Source organism: Vigna angularis, chromosome 1, assembly GCF_016808095.1.
Source record: "Vigna angularis cultivar LongXiaoDou No.4 chromosome 1, ASM1680809v1, whole genome shotgun sequence".
In the NCBI taxonomy this organism is placed as follows: Eukaryota; Viridiplantae; Streptophyta; class Magnoliopsida; order Fabales; family Fabaceae; genus Vigna; species Vigna angularis.
The window spans coordinates 59,693,710-59,718,600 of NC_068970.1; the positions used below are offsets into that span (position 1 = coordinate 59,693,710).

At 30.8% G+C, this 24,891-nt stretch overlaps 2 protein-coding genes and 1 pseudogene across 3 annotated transcripts; 1 reads left to right on the plus strand and 2 right to left on the minus strand.

Moving 5' to 3' along the window:
• Positions 1-608: 608 nt before the first annotated feature.
• Positions 609-4,611, minus strand: LOC108325451 (amino acid permease 3). Its single transcript, XM_017558529.2, has 6 exons — positions 4,399-4,611; positions 3,723-3,956; positions 2,746-2,839; positions 2,278-2,492; positions 2,046-2,185; positions 609-1,530 (listed from the first exon to the last, which is right to left on the minus strand). The coding sequence occupies exons 1-6, from the start codon at positions 4,514-4,516 to the stop codon at positions 886-888; spliced, it is 1,446 nt and encodes a 481-aa protein (XP_017414018.1). The 5' UTR covers positions 4,517-4,611; the 3' UTR covers positions 609-885.
• An 8,337-nt stretch (positions 4,612-12,948) lies between these two features.
• LOC108324261 (beta-galactosidase 6) lies at positions 12,949-21,976 on the minus strand. 2 transcript variants are annotated; one of them, XM_017557168.2, is made up of 20 exons: positions 21,889-21,976; positions 20,893-20,998; positions 20,511-20,750; positions 18,128-18,223; positions 17,870-17,982; positions 17,716-17,782; positions 17,539-17,631; positions 17,286-17,429; positions 16,510-16,604; positions 16,218-16,326; positions 15,973-16,057; positions 15,787-15,905; positions 15,531-15,692; positions 15,244-15,425; positions 14,995-15,086; positions 14,601-14,710; positions 14,359-14,463; positions 14,123-14,227; positions 13,797-13,942; positions 12,949-13,290 (listed from the first exon to the last, which is right to left on the minus strand). In XM_017557168.2, the coding sequence occupies exons 3-20, from the start codon at positions 20,694-20,696 to the stop codon at positions 13,167-13,169; spliced, it is 2,133 nt and encodes a 710-aa protein (XP_017412657.1). In that variant the 5' UTR covers positions 20,697-20,750; positions 20,893-20,998; positions 21,889-21,976; the 3' UTR covers positions 12,949-13,166. The 2 variants fall into 2 exon arrangements, with proteins under 2 accessions (XP_017412657.1, XP_052727900.1); XM_052871940.1 differs by lacking the exon at positions 14,123-14,227.
• On the plus strand, positions 21,881-23,034 carry LOC108324270 (protein SHORT-ROOT-like; annotated as a pseudogene).
• Positions 23,035-24,891: the final 1,857 nt, after the last annotated feature.

A 24,891-nucleotide genomic window follows, 5' to 3' on the forward strand; every position in this document is an offset into this window, starting at 1 on the left:
TAGTACGATGTCTTGAATACATATACCATGGATTGACACCAAAAGCTGCGATTAATACATGGATCTTCGCACAAGCTTCTGCATTTTATACATTTGAATTTGTTTGTCATCAGCTGTGTTCGGTTGAGCTTGTTCAACTTTTTTGTTTGCTGGGACAGCAAAGTCTTTAGTTCACTGATGAAAAACTTTTGTATGTTTTTCATTTGCTCTGGAAATTTCTGTATATTCAACTTTGTTTCTATGTACATATTGCGGGTGGTGTAAATAAGGCATGTCAAATTAAGCACTTCAAAATTTCGACTTAGTTTGTATGAATGTCTTAAAGTTTCATTTATTTAGTTAAAATAATCAAATTAGGGGTAAGTAAGGCTCCTACATGGTTTGTATAATGTTGAATCTTGACTGAGCAGTTAAAAGATGTCAAATACAAAGCTGAGTCAGATTTGGTTTAGAAGAAATTGTGGTTTTATTATTATTTATGTTTACAAAAAAATTTATTTGAAATATTCTTAAATTTATTTAGTATTTAATGAATATCTGGATAAAAAAGGAATAAATTAAAATAGAAAGTAAAAAAAAAAAACTAATAATTACAATAGCATTCATTTTTGAAACATAGACTCGGGTAAAGTTCTATTACATGTTGCAATTCAAAGTTTAAAATGGCTTGGGGAATGCTAAACCTCAAAATAAGAATAATAGTGTGGAAGGTAGGTACTCTTTGTTTGGACACATTCAAATAATTGCTGACTTTGATTTTTCTAGGCAAGGAGAGGCTTAGAGTAACCCAATTGATCTAAAAGATAATGTTGCATAGAAACCAGAAACATAGCTACCATGCCACTTCAGTTTCTCTTACATCCACAAGGTGGCGACTGATGAAGGTTAATAGTTTGTGTGGAATGGTTTATATTTCTTAAGGTCAAGTAAGACACCTGCCACTGAGCCAACAGCAGCAACAACTGAAACAATAAGGCAGGTCACAGTAAATATTTTGAGGCTAATCCATCTGTTACTCCATTTGGGGATCTTCTTCTGTGAGATATACATCTCCACTGGAAAGTACACATTGAGGGGCCAAAATCCCAATGCTCCAATCACTCCCACGACGTCATTGAAGAATGGAATTAACATGGCTACGAGAGTTGTAAAAAGAACATACAAAGTCCTCCAAACTAGTCTAAACATTTTTAGTTTGTATGGGGGGAAACCAGGGATTGGAATCTTTAACTCCCTTTCAAGGCTGGGGCATCTTTGTGTCACCCCTTTCTCCACAAAGGCAAAGAGGGGTTGGGAAAACACTTGGCATGCTCCCACAAGGTGAATTACTATTGCAGCATTGGCAATGTCTACGAGCCAATATGGGTTATAGAAACCAAAACCAGTTAGCAGATTCCCAGGTGCGGCATCTCCAAAAGCAGCATACCCCGTGCACCCACACACCATGTAAAATACTGTCGTCACTGTAACACTTACCAACGAGGCCTTCTTCATGGTTTTTGCTTCAGAAGGTGGAGATTTTATGGTGTCCTACACTCACCAAACTCTACCTTACTAAATCATAAACATTCCTTTTTAAAGGTTAAACTATTCAACTCAGTCTAAGTTTTAATTTCTACAGAAAAGAAAAACTATAAATTTTTGTTTCTACACTGTATGTAAGTTAAGTGTTTGTACCTAATAAGAACATCAAGGAAATTCTTTTATAAAAACTATTACCAAAACTTTCCTATGGTGATAAACTGTAAAAAGAAAAACTAAGTAGAGATTAAAATTTCAAAAATTATATTTTAACACTGTATATCCAATAAACACTCACTTTGACAACTTTATTGTAATAATATAATATGTTAATGAAAATATTGTTAAAATACTAATCTTATTAGTTGTGAATGATTTTTTTATTATAAGTGACTAAAATATCAATGATCTTACAAACAATTTAGCCTTTTAAACTAAAGTTAATGTAAGAAGAAGAATGCGTTGAGTAAAGAAATAGTTTAAAATTTTAAAATTAGCTGGTTCTTCGCTTTAGAAGGGTATACCTGAATTTCCACGAGAACCACAGCATAGGAATAGGCAAAGGCTATGTCACCGAGAGCTTGGGAAGTCCTCCAAATTTTCTGGGACAATGACACAGATCCAGTGGTTATTCCAGTTAGGCTACCTCTGAAGGTCCCCTCTTCTGTTCATCAACCATTCAAAACTTATGACTATGTGATCTTACGTTCCCACAAAGATATAGTATATGGGAGAGAGCATTATGAATAATATAACCTGCAACTTTGGCAATTCCAAGAGAGAGACCAATTATGGAATAGGTGAAAGACATTATTGCAGCAACTGTTGAGAGCCACCATATTTGGTCAAAATCGGGAATTTGAGAAAGGACAATCTGGGTTGCACCAAAAATGATCATGTATAGGTTGCTGTTCATGTGACATGGGCTTTTGCCCCCAGATTGATGGAAACAGTTTGACCTTCTAATGGCCCTGTTTATCAAAATAAATGAAACTTAAATCATCACCAAACTTCATAAGATATAATGCCATTTTTGTCACAATTATGAAAATATGGGAACTTTATAGTTTTTATGTAACCAAGTTTGATCAAAATAAGAATAAAAGTGTGCAGAAAATGATGAGATAAACTAACTTATGATTAACTGATTAAAATATATAATACTGAAATAAATCCTGCTTGTAGACTTCATTCATTCAATTACAAGTGTAAATCTGAGCTCACATCATGCTAATAGAAGCTGCAATTGTGTATCCAATTACAATTCCCAGCATAACCAGGTACTGAAGTATCCCACACAACCTAACTTTGTCTCCTCCTGCAAAATACATTATATTTGCCTGTTATCACTTATATATTTTCTACATATCAAACTTTTTACAAGTACTGAAGAAAATTATCTGGATTTTCTTCACAAATAATGTTTAGTTTGGACAATACACTTCACATACATAAGTAACATCAATTTATGTATTTCACTAAAAAATATTATAATGTTTTTATGAAAATTGGAATTTGTAAGTTGATTCTAATAAGTTTAATTAATTTACCTTCTTCGTATGAATACTTATTAGGAAAATTATCTAGGCTAAGCTAATGAATCAGATGAGTTTTTTTATTGCTTAATTTGGGTTTAATTTCTGTTACATTAAAAATTATTTGAGCCTGGCTTTGTCAAACTAGTTAAAAGGACAAATTCATTTAATATTATATTAGATATGGTTTGTGAAAAGCATTGAAATAAAGCTAGATACCCTAGTGTATAACAAACAAACAAATCATGAATGTAACATGCTTATGGTTCTCACCTAATGTAGTATATAATCAATGACTAAAACGTTATTCTTGGGAAATTATTTACGCTTGATATGCTGTTAACGAGTAGATTTATTACAGTACAGAATACAAAGTTGGCGAATGAACATTAAATCCTGTTTTCTAGGAAAAATTCCCTTTTGTTTTTTGGGTAATGGAAGAAAGAGCATGTGCATGATGAGTTATATTAAATTCGCCAACCCTAGAACATTCCCTCTCTTCTAACAAAACAGTTCACAGTATATTACATTAAACTGCAGAGATATCTGTCTCCACTCAGTTGAACATAGACAAGACATGTGATTATATATTATGGTCAACATGTGCATGCACACATCCACAGGCTTATGTTGTTTGTGAAAAGAGTATTTGAATGCAAGTGTTACCAAGAATGGAGCGAACTGCGTCCATGTAAGTGTAGTTTCTCTTGCCATAATTGGGGTGTTCAGCACGATAACATTGAACCAGCAATGATGAACTATAGAAGGTAACCAAAGAGAACAAGAGCATGACAGTAGGACCGGCTATCCATCCTAGCTGAGCTATGCCCCAAGCCAGTGATAGCACCCCAGATCCTATCACTGCAGTTATTATGTGCGAGCTTGCAGTCCAAACAGTTCCTGTCTCATCACATTTTTTCGTTATATATTTTCATATCAGATGTGCTTTTTCTGCATAAAAAACTAGGGTATTGTCTTTTTGTTTTTTCCTTTGATGTTCAAGGTTGTCGGAGACATGCATGTATGCGTACACCAAAAGTATATATATATATATATATATATATATATATATATAATCAACAATGTCATCTGCAACGTAGTAAAGGTATATTTATCTTCAACCAATTCAGAATCACCTTCAGTGTAATTTTTGAGTGATTATCATGCATGGCAATTCAATTCATGATTGTATATAACGATATAAAATATTATACATTGACAATGAGTTAATTTTAGTTAAACTTTGTAATACTGTAATATTGTTCATATCAGATAAAGTAGTGTATATATAATTCTGTAATATTGTAGACAAAAGTGAAAGCAGCTTAGAAGAATTTGGTACCGGTTCGTTTGAGACGACCATCATCATCATAGTGTTTGGAGTAACTCTCTGAATGCATAGCCACATCATCTTGGATGCCATAATTTTGAAGGTTGGTTGTGGCTGCATTTTCAGGCATCTGAATTTGGTGAAATAAACAGATACAAATAGAGGAAATATTTGTGGAAACTTTTTATAGTAATAGCAAAAAAGCTTTGTTTTTGCTGCTAAAACCACCCGTTATGAAGAGATAGATGTGTTGGTGTGTAAGGGAGAAATGAGGTATTTATAGGGGGCTATGATTTTGACGAATCAGATAAAGGTGAAGAAAATATGGAAATGAAACTTGGAAGAGATGAAAGATATTTTGGTTGCCAAGAAAGATTTAAAAAAAGAAACTTATATGTTTATTTTTTCATTTAATGTTGTGGCTCAAAATTTAAGCTTACAAATCATTGTTAGAGAATAATTAGTGGGAAAATTGTTAATGATGTTTGAAATTGAGTTACTATGTTGTATTACTTTTGTTAATTGTTTGGCATTTGAATGTACATGAGAATCTGAAAATGTGGTCCACACATGACACATATTCGTTGCCAAACATTTCATCAAGCACATCAAGAACATTTGGAGACACTCAGAATTCGGCTTGTCAATTTATTAAAAAAATCATAAAATTATTATTATCATCTCATTTTGAGTTTGAGGTGATGTTAATAGTTTATGTAATTTAAATTAACGATGAAAAATATCTAACTTTTTAGTATTGTGTTATGTATTATAACTATCTTTTTATTTTATTTTATTTAAAAAAAGTGTTATATTGATGTTTTTAGTATGTTGTTAAACTTTAAAATGAGATAATTTATTTTACTTGTGTATTTGTACAATATAATTTTTCTTTACATTAAATTCGTGCACAACCCATCTTTATATGGAGAGAAATAAAATATTCAATTAGATATACATTCAACCATAAATAATAAGAAGACAGTGTGATATTTGAGTCCATCTTATATAAAAGATTTATATCATCTTCATTCAAAAACCTTATAATAATAAATTATTGAGTGTTTATTATTATATGGTATTCACATTCTTAGTTATATTCAATATCAGACTTAAACTTACATTTAAATTCTCAATTTATATTTAGATTATCAACCAATAGTAATAATAATTACTTTAATAACAATTAACAAGAAAATAATACTTTTTTTCTATCAACATTTATAGTTTGAAAATTATCACATAATTGCTTATTTATATATAAAAACTATAGCTAAAGCATCAAAACAATAATCACACGCACATTCTTTCAAGTGGAATGGGATGGTGGCATATTCATTCGAAAAACATTTGAACAAATGTGGCTATAGATGCAATTTTCTGTTATTAATGAAAGATGATAGAATGAGAACACATCTATAATATTATCTGAAAAAAAAAGTAGCAATGACATCTAATATATATTTTGTGGCAGTTAATGACAAATATGTAACTTTTTGAATACTTTTTTTTTTTAAAAAAAAAAGGTAAACAGAAAATAAATGAATTTCGCTACCAGTTAAAAAACCTTGATGCGTAAATTAAGAATCAGATATTTTTAAGAATTAACTGAAAATAAATTTTACAAATGAATTAATTTAGATTATAAAATATTTTATTTCGGTTTTTTCTTTCTCTTAAAATAAGTGTAACCTACATTGCTAAAAATACCTTATAATTTACTCAAACTGGTATATAAGAAGATGATAAAATTAACTTCACATTCTTTATTGGGTTCTTGTGTTAATTGTAAAGCTTATAAATTATGCAGAATGTTTTTTGAAGATATATAAAAATAAAAGTAGAGCTATGTATTCCTTTCCTACCCTTTATCTGATGCACATTGCATAGGAATCTAATTCCACTTTACAACCTTTGATTTGGCCCAATCCAAAATCAATTTTATTCCTTTTTCTTTTCTTTTCTTTTTTTCTGATTGTTCGCCTTGTATTCGAATATCTTTTTAATTACACTCAACACAATTTCTGTAAGGCTACAAATAAGATAATTGTTTCTTGATATAATTTTTAGAAAAGTTCATTTATTTTCTGTGTTAGTTTTGTTATTTAAGATGTTTCATATTTATCACACTATTCATAATATGGTGAAATATTTTTCATATATTTATGACTTTGACCAAGTTAAAATAAGGGAGTACTTCTCTTGTTTCTTGAAAACAAAAACACAGGTAAATATTTATGTCATCTTCTGTTAAAGATAGATTTATAAATATACTACTATATTAAAATGATTAAAATCCCTTTTAATTTGTTTTGGAATACGTGTGCATTGTTTTGGTAATAGTTAAATTGCTCTTTATATATAGTGATTGATTTGAACTTTTATGAATAAATGAAATGGATTTCTTTTATTCATAACATACATATCTTTATATATTTATGGAATATATTCAAGATATTTATAATTAATATCTCATAATATAATAATATTTTTAATTCTATAATATTTCTAATATATTATAATATAGTATTACATAATATAATAATTATCTAATATATTCAATGTATAATATTTTTAATGTCTAATTATCTTCAAGAAGTAACAGTTGTTTAATATATATGTACAGCATCTCACTCCCGAAAATAGAAACGGAATTTTAATATTCAAACTATGAAACTTAAAGCTCATAGTCATATTTCTTATTTACTATTAATCTAATACAGAATTTTACTCCAATCTCTTACTGAATTCTTGAAAATCTTATAATTCATCTAACAAATATCTCGAGAAAAGAACAAAAAAAAAAACAATTTGTATAAGCCAAATCTCTTGACAAATCGTATTTTTTTTTTTACTTCTTTAAAAGTTGTACATGTTCAATCTCTATTTTCCAACTTGAAGGCATGTTCCAACTTGAAGCAAAGGGAACTTTTAATAGATTATCTATATAATTACTCTGAAAATATTTGTTAGGCTGTTATATCTGATTATTTCTTTATATATCTTTGTAAAATAGTTTATTTGTTTTCTAAATTAACTTTACTGTTTAGAATTGTATTTGTTATACGTTAAAATCACTTTTGTGTATATTAAAAGCTTTGGCCAAACTCAATAAATTATTTCACAAAACTCTTGATCTCAATATTTAGGATTTGTTTCCATAAGTTTTGCAAGCTATTTAGGATAAATAAATTTTTTTTTTCATAAACTACAATTAATTTACGTTTGAAGTAATTTATAAAAAAGTTATATATAACTAAGGTTTTTTACACATTTCTTATGAAAATGTACAGTCTGCATGCAAATAAATAATGTAAAAGTCGAGGGACTTATATAAGGGTATATATTTCACTAGGGATATTTTTGGTTAATTTTTCCATGAACATTTAAAGAAAATGAAAAAGAAAAGGATGAATTCTTTACAAAGCTAAACTAGTTTATCTATTATTAAAGTATAATTTTAAAAATTAGTTTATACGCAAGTCAATTTCTTACCAAAAGAAATTTCCTTTTTTAAAAAAAGAAATCTAAAACAATTGTGAGAGTGCAATGTTCAAGATGTTCATTGTACATGGAACAATTGTAGAGAGATTTGTCCTGAGTTGGGTAGGTATGGTGGGCCATCATCGTAACTCATAAGTAGAGGATAGGTCCAATTTCCACTCTTTCAATTGCAATTTGGGCTAAGAACAATACTCCTAACTTTGTGATTTTAAATAATCTTCGTTAACATTAACAAGTATACTTAAAAAATTAAATAAATATATTAACGAGTCTTGACAAGGTTGTTGATTATAATTCAACATGTACTTTTAGTTACGTGGCAAAACAGATATGACCATCCGATTTGATATTGATATGCTAAAAACAGGTTAAATTAGACTTATTTGTTAATTGAAAACATTTCAACTTTACGATCTAACATGGCGAATTGTCCAGCTGGCAAGCTAACAAGTTGGCCTACCTTTATCGAAAATCTAATATGATAGAAATGAGTGAGAAGTTTTTATTCTTTTACATGAAAATGACCGATGTGGGGTTGAAAATGGTTGTCATTTGGATTGCTTTAGATTTTGGTCGAATTATATCATATCTTTGTTGAATTGTATTAGATAGTGCTGTCAAAACGGATTACTCGGTTTGATCCAGCTTGACCTACCATGAGTTGATCACTTAATGAGTCAATCCAATCCGATTCACTTATTAGCAAATATAAAAAATTTGAACCCAACCTAGTTCACCATAGGTTGGTAGGTTAAACGGATTGGCTCATTGGTTCATTTAATTACAAGTTTTTTTTTTCAATTCAAAAGAAATAATAAAATATTTCTAATTCAAATATAAATAAAGGGAAAGGGTCTTAAATTAATTTATGATCAATCAAACATAAGATTTTATTCACACAGATATCACAAAATCTTCTTAACAAAATTTTTAATAGCTTCATAACAATTTAAATTTGTTTATGCATAAAGATTGAGTTACTAAGTATAGATTTGTGGATTTTTCATGTTGCCTAATTATTCCATACAAAAAGAATTTCACATGAGTCTCCGTTCCAATATTTTGTAAAATACCTAATCTAAAAAAATTACTTATTAGAAAAATTAGGTGGTTTAACCTGGATAAGCAGTTATCAAAATTGGCCGGTATCGGAATTTCAATTTTTTTTTCGAAATTTCAATTTTTTTCAACCCAACCCAGTCCAAACTCATGGTGATCCGGGTTGGCTCATGAGTTTCAACTCATTTTGGTAGCATTAGTATCAAACCTTGATCGGGGTTGATAGGGGCTACCAGGTTGTGTTAATAAATAGATGACAAAAATACTCATAATCGCAGGTATCTATAGGTAAAATCCATTGTGAATAGTACTCGCAGGTAATAGGTACCCACGAGTAGTAGGTAATTTAGTACCTGCTCCTTAGCAGATCAGGTTTGGATATCATACTACCCATACCTAGTGTTGTCAAAATCCAGCAAGCAAATATACAAATAGTAAGCAATTAGTATCAAACATAATATGAACAACAAAGAGACAGTAACCAAACTGTGGAGTATTGAATGAAATATCACCAAATAAACATAGTCAAGGATGGAATTAAGGTGGAAGAAGCACTGGAAGTTGTTCCTAACACGTAAACGAAGCCACATAAACAAATTTCACTCAAATCGGACTTAAAAAATGCAAGATAGAAGTATAATAGTCTGGATGAAAAATTGACGTGCGCGCTGGGCACTGAAGAAGAACATTGAGCGCTGACGGAACTATGAAAATTTCTTTTTCTATCTAAAATTCATTCCTAAATTGATCAAACCTAAGGCTCTAGATACCACGTGATATGGAACAACATGCCTAGATAGAAAAGAAACTAAGAACTAAATAAGAACAATTAAGAAATAGAATTAACAAATGGAAAATGTAATAGAGAAAGAGAGAAAACTTATGAATTGGAAGACATGCCACTTGAAAGGATCCAAGATAAATGTCAAGGAGGATTGCCACTTGTTCTTCACAAGATAAGACTCAAGTTTAGACCAAGAGACAAAATTCTATCTCAAAGAAGTAATGCAATTGAATGTAAAACACTATTCATATTCAAATTTAAAGGTGTACTTACAAAAGAGACCTTAGGTTGCTTATATAGCACTAGGAGATGAAGTAGGTGAAGAAAACTAAAGGATATAGGACTTAGAGGCCTAAAGAAGTAATGCGATTGAATGCAAAACACTCTTCATATTCAAATTTGAAGGTGTACTTACAAAAGAGACCTTAGGTTTCTTATATAGCACTAAGAGATGAAGTAGGCGGAGAAAACTAAAGGATGTGGATCTTGGAGGTCTACAAGTCACGACAACAACTCTCAAGATTTTTTAAGTCCCACATCTCTTCATTTTACAATCTCCTAAGGGTATATAAGCTACCTAACTAGTTTAAAGATCAAAACTAAAACTATACATAAGATAACTTGTATTACAAGCAACTAAAAGGATAAGAGAATTATTTATTCTCTTTTTTCTTTTAAGTCCAAATTATGTGAAGTCTCACATTATTTGCACCTTAAAGAAAAGAAAAATATATAAGCTTATTTACAACCAAACTAAGAGAAAGAAACTAGAAAGATAAAATACATCAACATAAAAATTTGACTAAATTATATATATATATATATATATATATATATATATATATATATATAAAATTTGGTAGGTAAAGAACAAGTGTATGTAAGATCTGTAGAAATCCATACAATAGTGATTAATGTGAGAAGAAGGCATCATAGCCCTAACGGGTGTTAAGAAGAGGGAAACCCTACTTATCACATTCTTACTCAATATCTTAAACGAGAGTAAGAACAAGTGTGGGCTCGAGGCCCACATTGCATGCTTGTCTCCTCTAGTAAACCAACAAAGCACATAGGCCAGGGCAGGAACACACCACAACAATGTACATCTAGAAAAGCCCACTTCCGTGGAACATGGCCCCAACCCATGTCCGTAGCGAGTAACATTAAGTAAATGGAGATCAGGCTTGAATAGGCTAAGGCTAGAAGAGGGACAAGACTACTCACTGAGAAAATCAACACAAATGCCACTAGCTAAAGCTCTATCAAACGCAGTGAACCAAGCTCATTCTTCCTTGTTCCTAAGGACTAGACAGTGTTAATGAAATGACATTGCATTTGCTTCACTTGAGGTTCCTTTTTCTAGACACAAAAACAAATAAGAATGTGGACATTGACAACGATACAAACTGAAGCATAATGTGTTATAAGTTATTATCCTAAACATGATACGTGTACATGATAACTGAACCACAAAAGTGTAACAAAAACGATGACATGAAAAATGTTAAATATTCATAATTTATTGGCAATGAATAATATAATGACATGTTATGAGATTGAAATGCAAGATAGAAGATTATCATATACAATGAACAAGAATGTTATGCTAAATCTATAATGTACTAATGTGTCAACTTGCATGAGACACACTTATTTTCTCCAAAATGTATGCACTTACTAGATTTATATTAACTTGTGTATATATACACAATTTCATTTATTTGTACAGGAAACTACATTATACATTTTATAAATTTCTATTTTATTTTAGTATTTATTTTTGCTAAATGATGAAAACTAAAATAATAGATTTTTTTAAATGATTAATGTCATAATTATCCAGTGTATGATATATAATTCCGTTTTTTCACATAAATATACACAGTAAGATAATGCTTTTTTACGTGAAAATAATAAATAATTATATTATAAATAAACAACATTTGATTAAGTACACGAAATCGTATAATTTTAATAAAAAAATATTTTACCAATCTCGTTATATTGACTCAAGCTATTTCAAAAAAATAATAATAATGATAATATAAATAAAATATAAAAAAAGTTGTCGAGTAATAACTCATTATAAAAAGTATTAATATATTACATCTATTTTAAATATACTCACTGGTAACTCATTATTCTCGCTTAAAAATTGAGCTGCCTACGTTGTTAATTAAGAACCAAAACAAGTAGCATATTATACTATAAACATCCTTGTGTAAATTGTACTAAGTAAATGCCACTGATTATTTCATATATACTTTATCTGCGTAAGAAAATTTTAAAATGAAAATAAACTTAAAATAAATAAAGCATAATCATAATACTAAAATAAATAAAAAATTAAATGACATACTTTTCCTCACTCTTTCTTTTGAACGCAATTTCGCGTATACTTATACTAACTAAACAAAATCGTTTATCTAATTCACATAACAGTTTCTTGTTGTAATTTTGTTAAATTTTCCTACTTTTTTTTAAAAAAATCCTAACTGTACTTATGGTCTAAATAATATAAATTAAAATATCAACCAAGTATAATAAAGAGCAAAAAACAAAGTTCTTACATGAGACTTTATAAACTTTATAAAATATGACATAGATCATCTACATAAGACAACTGAGATGAAAATATTGTTTTTAATAAGTAATACATTTATTCCCAACAAACCTTATCCACAATACAAGTTTTTCATTGGATGTTAAAAGTAACATGTTATGTTACCCTAATGTCAAGTGAGATGCAAATAAATATTCACATAATCCAAAATTGTAAACCATAATTAATTTATAATCTTGAATTGTAAATTAAGAATATTTTGTTATGTTCTCTCAAAATTAAGAATGTTCATTATTATAAATGATTCTCTAATAAAAAAATGTACAGTAATGATTAATATATCTATAAATAGTTATCAATAGCAAATTATGACTTGAAAAAATTAATTCACACTTATTTGTGTTATGAATCTATTGTGATTGTATTTCATAACAAAGCCACTTTTATGTAAACATAGAAAGATTAAATAAAACAAGGAATAGTTTATTTCTACTTTTCTATCATTTATTTGTTATGTATTTTAGAAACATGTAATTCTAGGATGTAAAAATATATGTATATCAAATGAAGTGGTACTGTATTATATTTAACTTCAATCTAAGTATTAATTAAAATACATAATATATTATAATAAATAACATATTTCTTCTAAAGTAAACAACATTCATTTTTACATATTTCTTTATTATTACAACAAATTCCTAAAGAGTTACCAATCCCAATCAAACTTAGAAGAAAATACATCTTGTATCAATTGATTCTGTATGAATCTATGAATGGCACAAGAAAAAATTTCTATCCTGCCTCAAGTGTGCTTCTCTTTTTTCTTTTTTTCTTTGTATAATTTATAAATTAAGTTTGGGAAATGGTTTAGTCATCCGTATTTGTAGTGGTAACCGTGTTGAGGGAGATGTGAAGAGGATTCCCACCTTCTTCTTCAAACAAAACCAAAACATTTTCAGTATCTTTGAGGAACGATCCCGGCACATGGTACCTGTTGCCATCACCTTTTCATTTACTTTTGTTTTCTTATATAATTCTTAAGTGCCACAAAAAACTTATCAACATGTATAAAATATATAGATCATTTTATCAGAGTTCTCAGTACGTAGTAAGTACAGTACAATAGAAATATTTTTATTAAACCTCATCACCAGAAGAAAACGATAATTATAGTGATATGAAAACTTCACTGCATATTTCCTCAAATCAAACTTAACTCATTAAATGATATTATTAAAGTGTTATAGGATTAGATAGTCATATTGAAATATTAATAAAAGAAACAACCTAACAAGCTAAATATATAAATAATATTATTTGCTTATTTTAAAATAAGTAAAAAACTACTGAATATTTTAATAAAAATAATAACTAAAATATTTTATAGAATAAATGAATACTTTATAAAACAAACCTTATTTTCATCCAATAATGAAATTTAAATAAAAAAGAAGTTGAACAGAGAAAAAACAAATGGGGCACGATTAATTAACTTACAGTATTTGTGAAGGCTGGTCTTTAGAATGGTGAAAGGAGATCCAGTATCGACCAATGCTTTGTCCATTCACCCAAACTTCCCCTTTTCCCATTGATTCAAGATTCAAGGCAACACCCTCATCACCCTTAGCTCTATCAAATGATGTCTACAATATGATCATTATCATCATTAACTTCTACATATACAATTTCCTTTTTATGTAGAACTTTAATGGATATATTTCTTTTTTATTAATTGAAGAGTTTACGCAAGTTAATTAGTTTCCAGGTAAAGAAAATGGTGTCATCACTCACGCGGATTACAAAAGCTTATCTGCAATAATTACCTTGAACCAAATGAGATTTTGATTGGAAGTATTCCCTAATGGACCCCATTGAACAGCGTTACTACTTGGTTCATATATTTGTAATTTCTCTCCCAGTAACCCAACCTTTAACATACAACACACAAATCCAACTTAACACATGAACATGTCTTCATATTCTTTAGAGCAAAAAGGCCTATTGTTCCAAGAGAAAATCACATAATATGAAAACTCAAGTGGAAAAATGAAGATAAAACCTGATATCCCCATGTAGAATTGGTCAGATCGAAGGACCCCTCACTGCACTGAATTTCCACTGTTGTTAAGCCAGCAAATCTTCGTTCAAGAAATGCTCCTGAATCCTTTTTGATTAACCAGTGTCATACAATTATAAGAAAATAAAATATTCCTTGCTATTAAAAATAATTAAGGTTTTAACTTTAAGGAAAAAGATGATTAAAAATAATCCCTTTCTGTAATACAGACATTGAAACATTACCGGGAATCCAACCATAACGCTTAGTATGGATATATTGTTTGTCCCTTTATTCAGTGTTAGGGGGACCTCTGTGGTGAATGATTTCACATCGTGATTTCCATGTGCCCCTCCTAGCACATGTCATCAACATATATGAGATTACATACATCATAACTGCAAATCTTTCGGATTTTTAGTTAATATGCATATTTGGATGATATCATCATTTACTTTTCATTGTTTATATTTAATAAGCACATAAAAAAATTTATCATTAAACAACCCAGACTCTGTTCACTCTTTTACCCTTAAAATCTGTTTTCTTTATTACTCTTGTTCTCTGGTATTAGAAAAAAGCTTCAGAGGGTTGACCTTTGAATAATACCTTTTGAGATATATATGATTTAATACTTACCTAGGTATGTGTTGTCTGCAAAAGCATGAGTAACATGAGCTGCAGACTGAATATTGAGTATTGGTTCACTACAAGAGAAATTATTTTCAAACCTGTTCACAAAATCAATTAGTTTCATCATTAGTTCGAACCAACTACTGAGTTTACGAATTAGATCATCAATTATGTGTTCAATATATCATAAGGAATGTGCAATAAATATATTTCAACCCTCTCGTGAGAAACCAAAAAAGGGGATCTATAACTTACCTTAGAGTATACCATAGATAATCTGATTTGTGTTTGGTTACATTCATTTGCTCAAGTAATGTGTTTGATATTAACGAAATCTGGTCAAAGTTAGGGATGACATCCTGAAATTGCTCCCATTTATCCGCTGAGCTGAAAGTTTGAATTGGACTTATGACTCTTCTGTTGCTCTTTGTATTTACCTAAACATGATATAAATAAAACAATAAAACAAAACAGACAAATCAATCACTAGATTAGTCGTCAAGCATAGACATTTTAATTAAAGGTGGAAGGTGTCAACTTACAGTTGCGGTATTGAAAGTTACATTTTGACAATATGGTAATATACTAATTGACTTTGGAGGCAACTTGTATGATCTGTTGCGAAATTGGACATCAAACATATTCACATCATCATTGTTTACAAGGAAAGCAACACACTTCCCTTCTTCTTCAAAAACATAACCCTGATTGAATTCAAAACAAATACCAATAAAGGGTTGGAATCCAATTAGTGAAAACAAACCTAATACGTGGTAAAGAGGGAATGAATAAACTAACCTCCTGCCGTTGTCCTAAAGAGAAAATGCTCTGCTTTCCTTCCAATAAAGTGGTAGAACAGGACTTGATTGCTGCATGTAACTCCCTGAGATGTCCCCACTTGGGTTGTCTTAACAAACCTAATGCAATATATACATACTTACCATATTCATCAAGTTTGGGGAATTATTAACTTTCTATACTTACCATATTCATCAAGTGGAGCTTGATCATAATAGGATGTTATGACATAAGCAGAGGTTGTTCTCCCCAAGTTAGTTCCGCCATGGTACTACGTAAAACACGGTAACTTTGAAGTTATTTTAGAAGATTGATAAACTGGGTGAAAATTTTAGCTTTATCTTAATTGGAGCTAGCTTTCCAACATTTTATGTACATAGAGAGGAGAAGGATACTATTAAATCATGAGTTGAATATGTTAATATGGATACCATATAGTAATTGACATAGCTTCCATTTTTTCTTGCAATAAAAAGTGTGACATGGAATGCAATGTCTTCCGCAGACCTTATGTACGCCTCACCACCATAAACTTGATAGCTTCAAAAGAGAAGAATCAAGAAAAAACAATGACAAAAAGAAGATTAACTGAGCTGATGAATTTAAGATAAATGAAAACTAATGATGAATTTAATGATTAATGATATGATATCAGCAATGAGATTTCTGTTCTGTTATTTAACTCGGAATAGCTCATGTGTGTATAGAATCAAGGAAGCATACAAAGAAGTCCAATTCTCTGTCCACAATGCAGGCTTATTGGGGGAGTTCGGTCCTGTAAAAGTTTCTCCACATTTCATTCCGTTGCATGTGTTAATCTGCGCATTAATGCAGAACTAAAAAATAAAACCACAAAAAAAAATGAAGCTCCCAACAAATTATTGAAAAAACTCTAGAAGTGTTTCACTTTCTATTTTTTTTTTTAAAATAAAATCTCTAAATTTTTTTTCATCTTTCAAATTTCAATTCAAATAAGGCTGCAAATATCATCATAAAAATACAAATCAGTTGTTGTATAAATGAACTAAATTACATATTCATGATAATATATAAGGATTATATTGTAATTTAATATAAAATAAACCTGTACAAAATGAAAAAGGGATGCAAAATGCATTTATTTTTGAAGAGTTTAGTTAATTCATTTAAAATCAGAAGAGAAATTCATAATTTTTTTTACCTTGACACTAATATTTCTTATTTTTGAAAATATAAAAATTCACTTTTTATATCCATTTTATATTCTTGTGTGTCAAATGAATATTTACACAAATGAATGTAAATATGTGAAACTTTACTATTATTCATGAATATTTAATGAAAATATCATAATGACTTTAAGATTCATTAGTTTTTATTAAATAAGAAAAAGGAATTTCTAATTGAAAAGACATTAAAATAGAATAATATTTTCCAAAAGTAATTTTAATAATTCTCTTAAATTAAAAAAAAAAAGTGAAAATCTTGTGAAGTGAAAAGTAGGGCTGAATGGGACTAACCACTGGATCAGGAGCGTCAGTTTGCTTGCACATAACCCAGGGCACGCCAGTCTTCAGGCCCAGTGCCATTTTTGCAGCCCACTCAACATACTGTGATCCATCTTCTCCAAATGCTTTTTCCACGTTTTGATATTCATTCTCGATCTTTATTTTTTTTTTCATGTTTATGATTTAATGGAAAAGAGTAAGGTCAGGTTTCCGTACACTACATTATTTATTTATTGGTCGAATAAAGCATTTAGAGGAATGATACCTGCGACAGTATAATTGGGCCTCCTTGAGAAGCATATAAACCCTCTGATTGCATCATGCTTACTATTTTTGTCGTGAAATTTTGCATGTACATCTGGACAATGAAAATACTTGAAATATAGTACACGAACAATACTTATTATAAAAATGTAAAACATTAACGTTATATTATACTTACCTTGAATGGTTCATTGTCAGTTCGGTATACAATGCCGGGAATATCATGTAACCAGAACGGAAATCCCCTGAAAGAAAATCACTATTAATATTCAAACATTAAAAGGCTCAGCTTTTCTTAACCATTCAAAGATGAAAGATAGAACGAAAAGTACCCATAAGTCCATTCACTTTCAATGTAAGGCCCAATCCTGAGGCACACATACAGCCCTTGAGCTTGGATTTCCTTTACGAATCTCACCAAGTCATATCTACCACTGAAATCATACTGCCGTATGTACTACTCCGTAACTACTTTACTCAAATACCATACTCGACGTACATGTAGTGAAAACTTGTACGTAGTCATTTAGATGACAGAGAATTCAGAGAAATTATATGTATAAGGACCGATGTGAAAAAGAGAAAGAAACCTGTCCGATTTGGGGCTCGTGTAGATTCCAAAACACATAAGTCTGAATCACTTCGAGTCCTCCTTCTTTCGCTTTTGCTATCAACGCTGGCCACATCTGCAAAAAAGGTTTTGTCAGAATTCTTCTTTGTCTTTCTCTCTTATTCTTTTCTGGCAACTAGTGCGCAACAACTCATCCATCGAACATGTTTTTCTGTTAATTGATTCGAACGATAAAACATTCCAACCTAGTTTCTATTGTGTTTGCTACACCTTAGCTTACTATTTATTAACAATCCATTAGACTGCCATGTCAGGCTCCATAATCGGTACTTGATAAACCCAGTAAACCATCCAAAGATACCTTTTCTCTGATTTAAAAATCAAAACTATTTTTGACTAACATTTTTTTATAATATTTTAACACATCATGTGACTGGTTTATTTATATTGATGATTATAATTATTATTATTAATTATAGAATAATTTTAAACAAATCACATATAAATTATATTAAAATATTATTAAAAAAATATTATCAAATATCATTATTCTTAAAAAAAAACCATTACTTTCTAATTAGAATAAAAGGTCAAAATTGTAACAGTGGAGAGTATTATAGAAGATAGCGGGAAAGGAATAAGAATAAAATGTCATAAATAAGTATCCAAAATAGTATTTTACTGTTTTCTTTATCAAAAAAATACCTTATTGTAATATGAATTAACAAATGTTTCACACTTAGTTTAATTGGTATTGGATTCGGTTTTCTTAAATAAAGTCTTAAAAAGGAATAATCTTATTTTAGTTATTTAAACTAGTTTTTTTTTTGTCAAATGTGATTTATACTACTACATTATTAATTTATTTTTTTCAGTTACTTAAAAAAAATAATGTTGTGTTTGAATATGCAAGTCCACTATTTCCACATTAGTAAAGAGACGGATATGTAATTAATTGATGTGTTTGTTTCTATTTATTTGTGCTAATTTGTAAAAATAGATGTGTAAGAGAGTATATTGTTTCTAAGAAAGATCATAGTACATTTTATTTGAAATTACACTGTAATTACTATATACGTGAAAGTACAAAGTTGTGAAAACAGTGGAGATTCATGGTGCAAACACAGTGAGATTCTCTGGCTTTTTGACCACACATGGGAAGGGTGTCTAATGAATTTAAAAGCCATTAACTTTATGGTTGAGAGGTAAATGTTCACTTGTGTGAGAGTCTCATGGTCTTGGAGCAAAAAGAGAAGGAGTTATGTTGACTTCTCATGGTGCAACTCATAGAGGAGAAGGTGTAGTGTTCCCTGTCCACACACAAGGTTCTTCAGATGAGAACCTTCTAAAATTCATTCTTCCCCATATACAAGTATGATTTTGATTTAATATCTACAAAAGATTTCAAAATTTGGAAAATGGAATTGATAGATTGTATTAAATAATTTTTCATTATTTTAAGTTTAATTTATTAGATATGTATTAATAAATTGTATTTTATGTTAAAACTTATTTCAATTTACTAATGTGAATAATTTTATTTGTAATATCAAATTTAATACATTTTTTTATTAACAATAATTTAGATAATAATATACAAATTATACAAATATACATTTTAATATAATTTCCATTATTTAAATTTATATTAAATGTTTACATAAAATACAAATTATAATCATCTGTTCTATCAATTAAAACATTTTTTAATGTAATCTTTCCATCCACTCACGCTTCCTTACATTCAGTCCCGGTCCAATCACTCTAATCTTCTCTATATCTTTTTTTACCTTGAATCCAATACCTTTAACTTAATTCACGATTATGTTCCTAATACAGTAGAGTATCAACGTAAATCAAGAGCCAAACAAAGCACATCATAATTAAAGCCAGTTGTTTAAGGCCGTCTTATCAGAAATCAACCCTCCATTAATTAAATATGGAGTCTTTCGCTTTAAAGCCTGAACTGTATTGGACACATAAAACCAGAAAAAGTCTGAATTCTGAAATGTACCCAAGACTGACACTGAAGTATCTTATAAGAAAAGCAATATAAAACAATAAAACCTATTTATGTTCAACCAACAACACCATCTGTTTTTCATGACATTGTATTAAGCAATTCATTCTAACTAACATATCTTGCTGATAAATGTGGCTCTTAGACAAGAATCAAAAACACCCTCTTGAAGTTTCTATGGTGAAGTTCAAATCTCACTACTATTCGACTATCATTCTTCTAATAAAAAGTTTAATTTCAGCTCACAAGATAAGCTACAGTAAGATTTTGGCTTCATAGTAGAAGAAGATGAATGAATTGCATGAGAGTGAGACTGAGACTGAATGAAATACAGCATTTGTTTCATTGGAAGAAATGGCAATGAAAGGCATTGTAGAATTACCTGAGGAGTGCTGCGAGGATAGTGAATGGAACCTGAAAAGAGTATTCTCCTGTGACCATCAATGATAAGGGATCTTCCATCATATGTGACCTCTGTTTCAAAACCACTATCTCCCATTGTTAATGTCAACGACCCCAGCAGCAGCAGCAGCAGCAGAATCACCACCAAAGCCACTAAATTTTCCATCTCCAATAACTGTTTTATCAGAGACTTGATTCTGCAGTTCTCTTTCTCTGAACCCTGTCAGATATTGCATATATAGTAATGTTGTTTACATGCAACAAATTATGTTACAACTTCAAAACCTTTTATGGGTGACATTGCCACCAAGAAAGTATGACTTTATAGAAATTAATGGGAGACAACCAAATACTGTAGTAACCTTATCAATGTGGCCAAAATATGGCAATAATGAAATGACAGGGACAGCTGCAACAACTCCTCTTCTATGCAGCTGTTGATGTAACAACTCCCTTCTTGCCAATTCTCTGATTCAATAATGCAAGTATTCGTATAAGGTTGTCTATTATTGTACAAATTATATGTTGGCTCACATTCAACCACTTTCTTTCAATTTAAAATAAATGTTTTTTAAATTACTTTTTTTAATATCAAAGTTGAAAAAATACTTGTTTAAAATAAGTATATTAGACAAATACATAAAAAAAAGTAAAAATTATTTTAAGTTATTAAATAGTACTTGTTTAAAAAAAGAAAACAAAGAAACGAACTCATAATATTAAAGTATAAGTATAAATACACCTTGCGCATCTCTCATAAAAGTTCTTAGCAAGGTTCTAAAACTCAATTCTCGTATAAAACTCCTTTTGGTACAGTGGTATTTTAAAATTAAGATATGCATTTTAAGAATTTTTAAAAAATTATTTAATTCTTATAATTATAGCTCCTATGCCTTTAGGTCAGAAATATCTATTAACTTTATATGTATAACATTTTCTAACTATTCTTTTTTCGGCCTTATAGATTAAGTATATTTAGTTACGTCGAAAAATGAAAAGAATGATCGCTAATATTCTCAAAGTTAGGAAGAATATTTCAAATTAAGATTATTTTATATATTTTTAAATACATAATTTAATTCAGTAATATACTCATTAATATAAATAATATATATAATTTTTATTATAAAATTTTACTTTATTATAAAATTGTAATTTGGTTTGTTTCTCTTTCTCTTTCTATATACAATAGTCATGACATATTAATATATCAAAATACAAGACATTTTGAGGTGACAATCATGACATACAATATACGTTGTTCCCTTCACCACCATCCCTTACCCCCTTCACCTCCCCAAAATTTAATTTATTTTCAAAATTATCCTTCTGTTAAAAATTTTGAGTTAAATGGATACCTTATTTAGGTTAGTAAGTTTTCAACAGCAACAACATCATCAAGCACATCTCGATCCATCCCTCAACTCCATCACCAACAGAACTTTTAGCAATTCCAGATCCTCTAGACAAAACTACTACCATTACTCCCACCAAGAAGACCAAGAATGCTTCAACTTTTACATGGATGGAGAAGACTTGTCCTTGTCTTCTTCCAAACACTACTACCCATACCACAACGTATCCACCACCACAACCAACACCTTCAGCACCACTGCCAACACCGATTACTCCTACTCCTTCTCCCCCACCCCTCCCCTCCCCGACTTCAACTTCCAATTCTCCCCCAACTGGACCCACAAACCTCATCATGTGTGCCTGACGCGCCTTCGCCGACAACAATAGCACACACCTCCACCAGCTCCTCTGGATGCTCAACGAACTCAGCTCCCCATACGACGACACCGATCAAAAGCTCGCCGCGTATTTCCTCCAAGCCTTGTTCAGTTGCGTCACTGATGCGAGAGACCGAACCTCGGCCTCCACATCGGAGAAAACATGCTCCTTCGAGTCAACGAGGAAGACAGTGTTGAAATTCCAAGAAGTCGGCCCCTGGACAACTTTCGGACACGCGGTGTCCAACGACGCCATCTTAGAAGCATTAGAAGGAAACCCCAAATTGCACATACTTGACATCAGCAACACCTATTGCACTCAATGGCCAACACTTCCGGAGGCATTGGCCACTCGAACCGACGAAACTCCGCACCTCAGGTTAACCACTGTCGTCACCGAGAGAACCGATAACTCCGTGTAGCGCGTAACGAAGGAAATCGGAACAAGAATGGAGAAGTTCGCGCGACTCATGGGCGTTCCGTTCAAGTTCAACGTCGTTCATCACGTCGGCGATCTCTCTGACCTTAATTTCTCTCAACTCAACCTCAAAGACGACGAGGCCCTGGCCATCACTGCGTGAACACGCTGCATTCGGTTTCCCTGACAGGGAACGGCCGCGATGCGTTTATATTGTCGCTGCAAGGTTGCAACCGAGGATCGTGACAGTGGTGGAAGAGGAGGCAGATTTGAACGTAGGAATCGAGGGCAACATCCCTTATACCTTAAAACGGATCCGTTTTACCTTAAACAGACGTTTACATCCGTTTTAAACGACGTTTAAAACGCACCTGGACGAAGCTGTTTACTGCATCTTCACCCCTTTTATCACTGTACTTTTAAGCACCACCACACCACCAAGATTGACTGCTGGCACCGTTAAATCAATTCCTTCTATCACCACCAATCTTTGTAACCTCCCATTAAGCACACCACCTAATGAAATTCCATCACATTCTCACAGCACAACGAAACAATGAGAGGAAGAATTCGAAAGTTAAATAAAAAAAAGAAGAGTTGTGTACTTTCCGCTGCATGGATTCATGTAGGAGACCAATAATAAATCATTACTTGAATGGATAGAAATTCAAAAATATTAACTTTAAAAATAAAATTTTACTAAAGGACAAAATTGGAACGAAGAAGTAGAGGAAGCAAAGAGGTGGAGTAGGGAGAAACGTTCAGTCACGTAATATAATAATGACTTGAAACATCAAAAATAAAAAAAAAACGAAAAAAAATAAAAAAAAAATACTATGAATTAACATTTGATATATGTGTGGACAGCAATTTAAAAGAAATAACATAATTAAATTATTTTTAAAAACTAGAAGACTTGCATCAAATAAAAATTACAATCTTTTGAACTTTTTCAAACAAATTAAATGACCAAAAAATATAATTAAACCTAAACAAATTACCCAAAAAAAATAGGAACAAGCTCTTCATGGATTCAGCATATATGAACGAACTGAAACCCAAGTAGAAGCTAGCCCATTTGGCAAAAGGAGTCCTAGCCCAGTTGAAGAGAATGTCTGTAGTCCAGAACCTAATGTAGAAAAGTAATGTGAAGTATGAAGAAGGTTCGTAGAAGGTGGCAGAGTTACAAGACAACAAAATGTTAATTTCTCTTGGACCAGTAGGCTGTGTTGAATATAAGTAGGTTCACGATTGACAAAGATGTTTCTTAACCATATTCATCAGACAATGCCTTTATTTACTTTTAAACAAATACTATGTCATATTTTATATTTTATTGGTCCACTAAATAGACGGCGGCCAACATGTATGATCATTATGTATGGAGAAACAAAACTTGGTGCTCAAGTTTCGACCCAGATCTCAATTTTCAAACTCCAAAACATGAACACAATCTTTTGCATATCATCCATAAGCTGACAAAAACAAAGGGTCCCAATCTTTTTGATCACTCATTATTTTAAGTCAACAGTTAGTCAGTAAATTCATATCTATTACCTCTAGTGTTCACACTCACCTTACATCAATAAACTATTTATTTTTTGTACACGTCAACTATCTTCCACAACATAATCTCACTGCTTTTTAATACTTAATGCAATTGGGTCTACAATATAAAAATTTATTCTGTTTGAATGATATTCTGCTACATTTAATTACTATTTTTTGATGGGAAAAGGAGGAGATAAAAGTGAAAGGTGAGAGGAGTGGATTATGGATCCAAGCTGGCCAAGTTGAAAGAAAAGGAAAAGGACAACAAGTTGATTGAAGACATGGGAAGAAAAAGGTTTGAATTGAATCCGAAGGGCCAAAAGATGAAAATGATTCCTGACAAAAACCAACGAATTGTGTGGAATGGTCTTCATCAATCTACTACGAGGTAACATCCTGGTAGCTTCCACCCTCGGACGACGTCCTTATCCACCACCCTCACCAACCACGTCACATTCATTTTTACTGTTTCTCAATCCATTTTCCATCACAATCTTCTACCTAAATAAAAACCATATTACATGCAACCATTTTTTTTACCTTATTTCATTTTATACTGTATAACGATACGGAGAGTGATTGATCGGTCTGAACTGGTTGTGGTTAATGTTGTCCGACACAATTGATTAAATATTAGTTGATCTCACGACCATAAAATT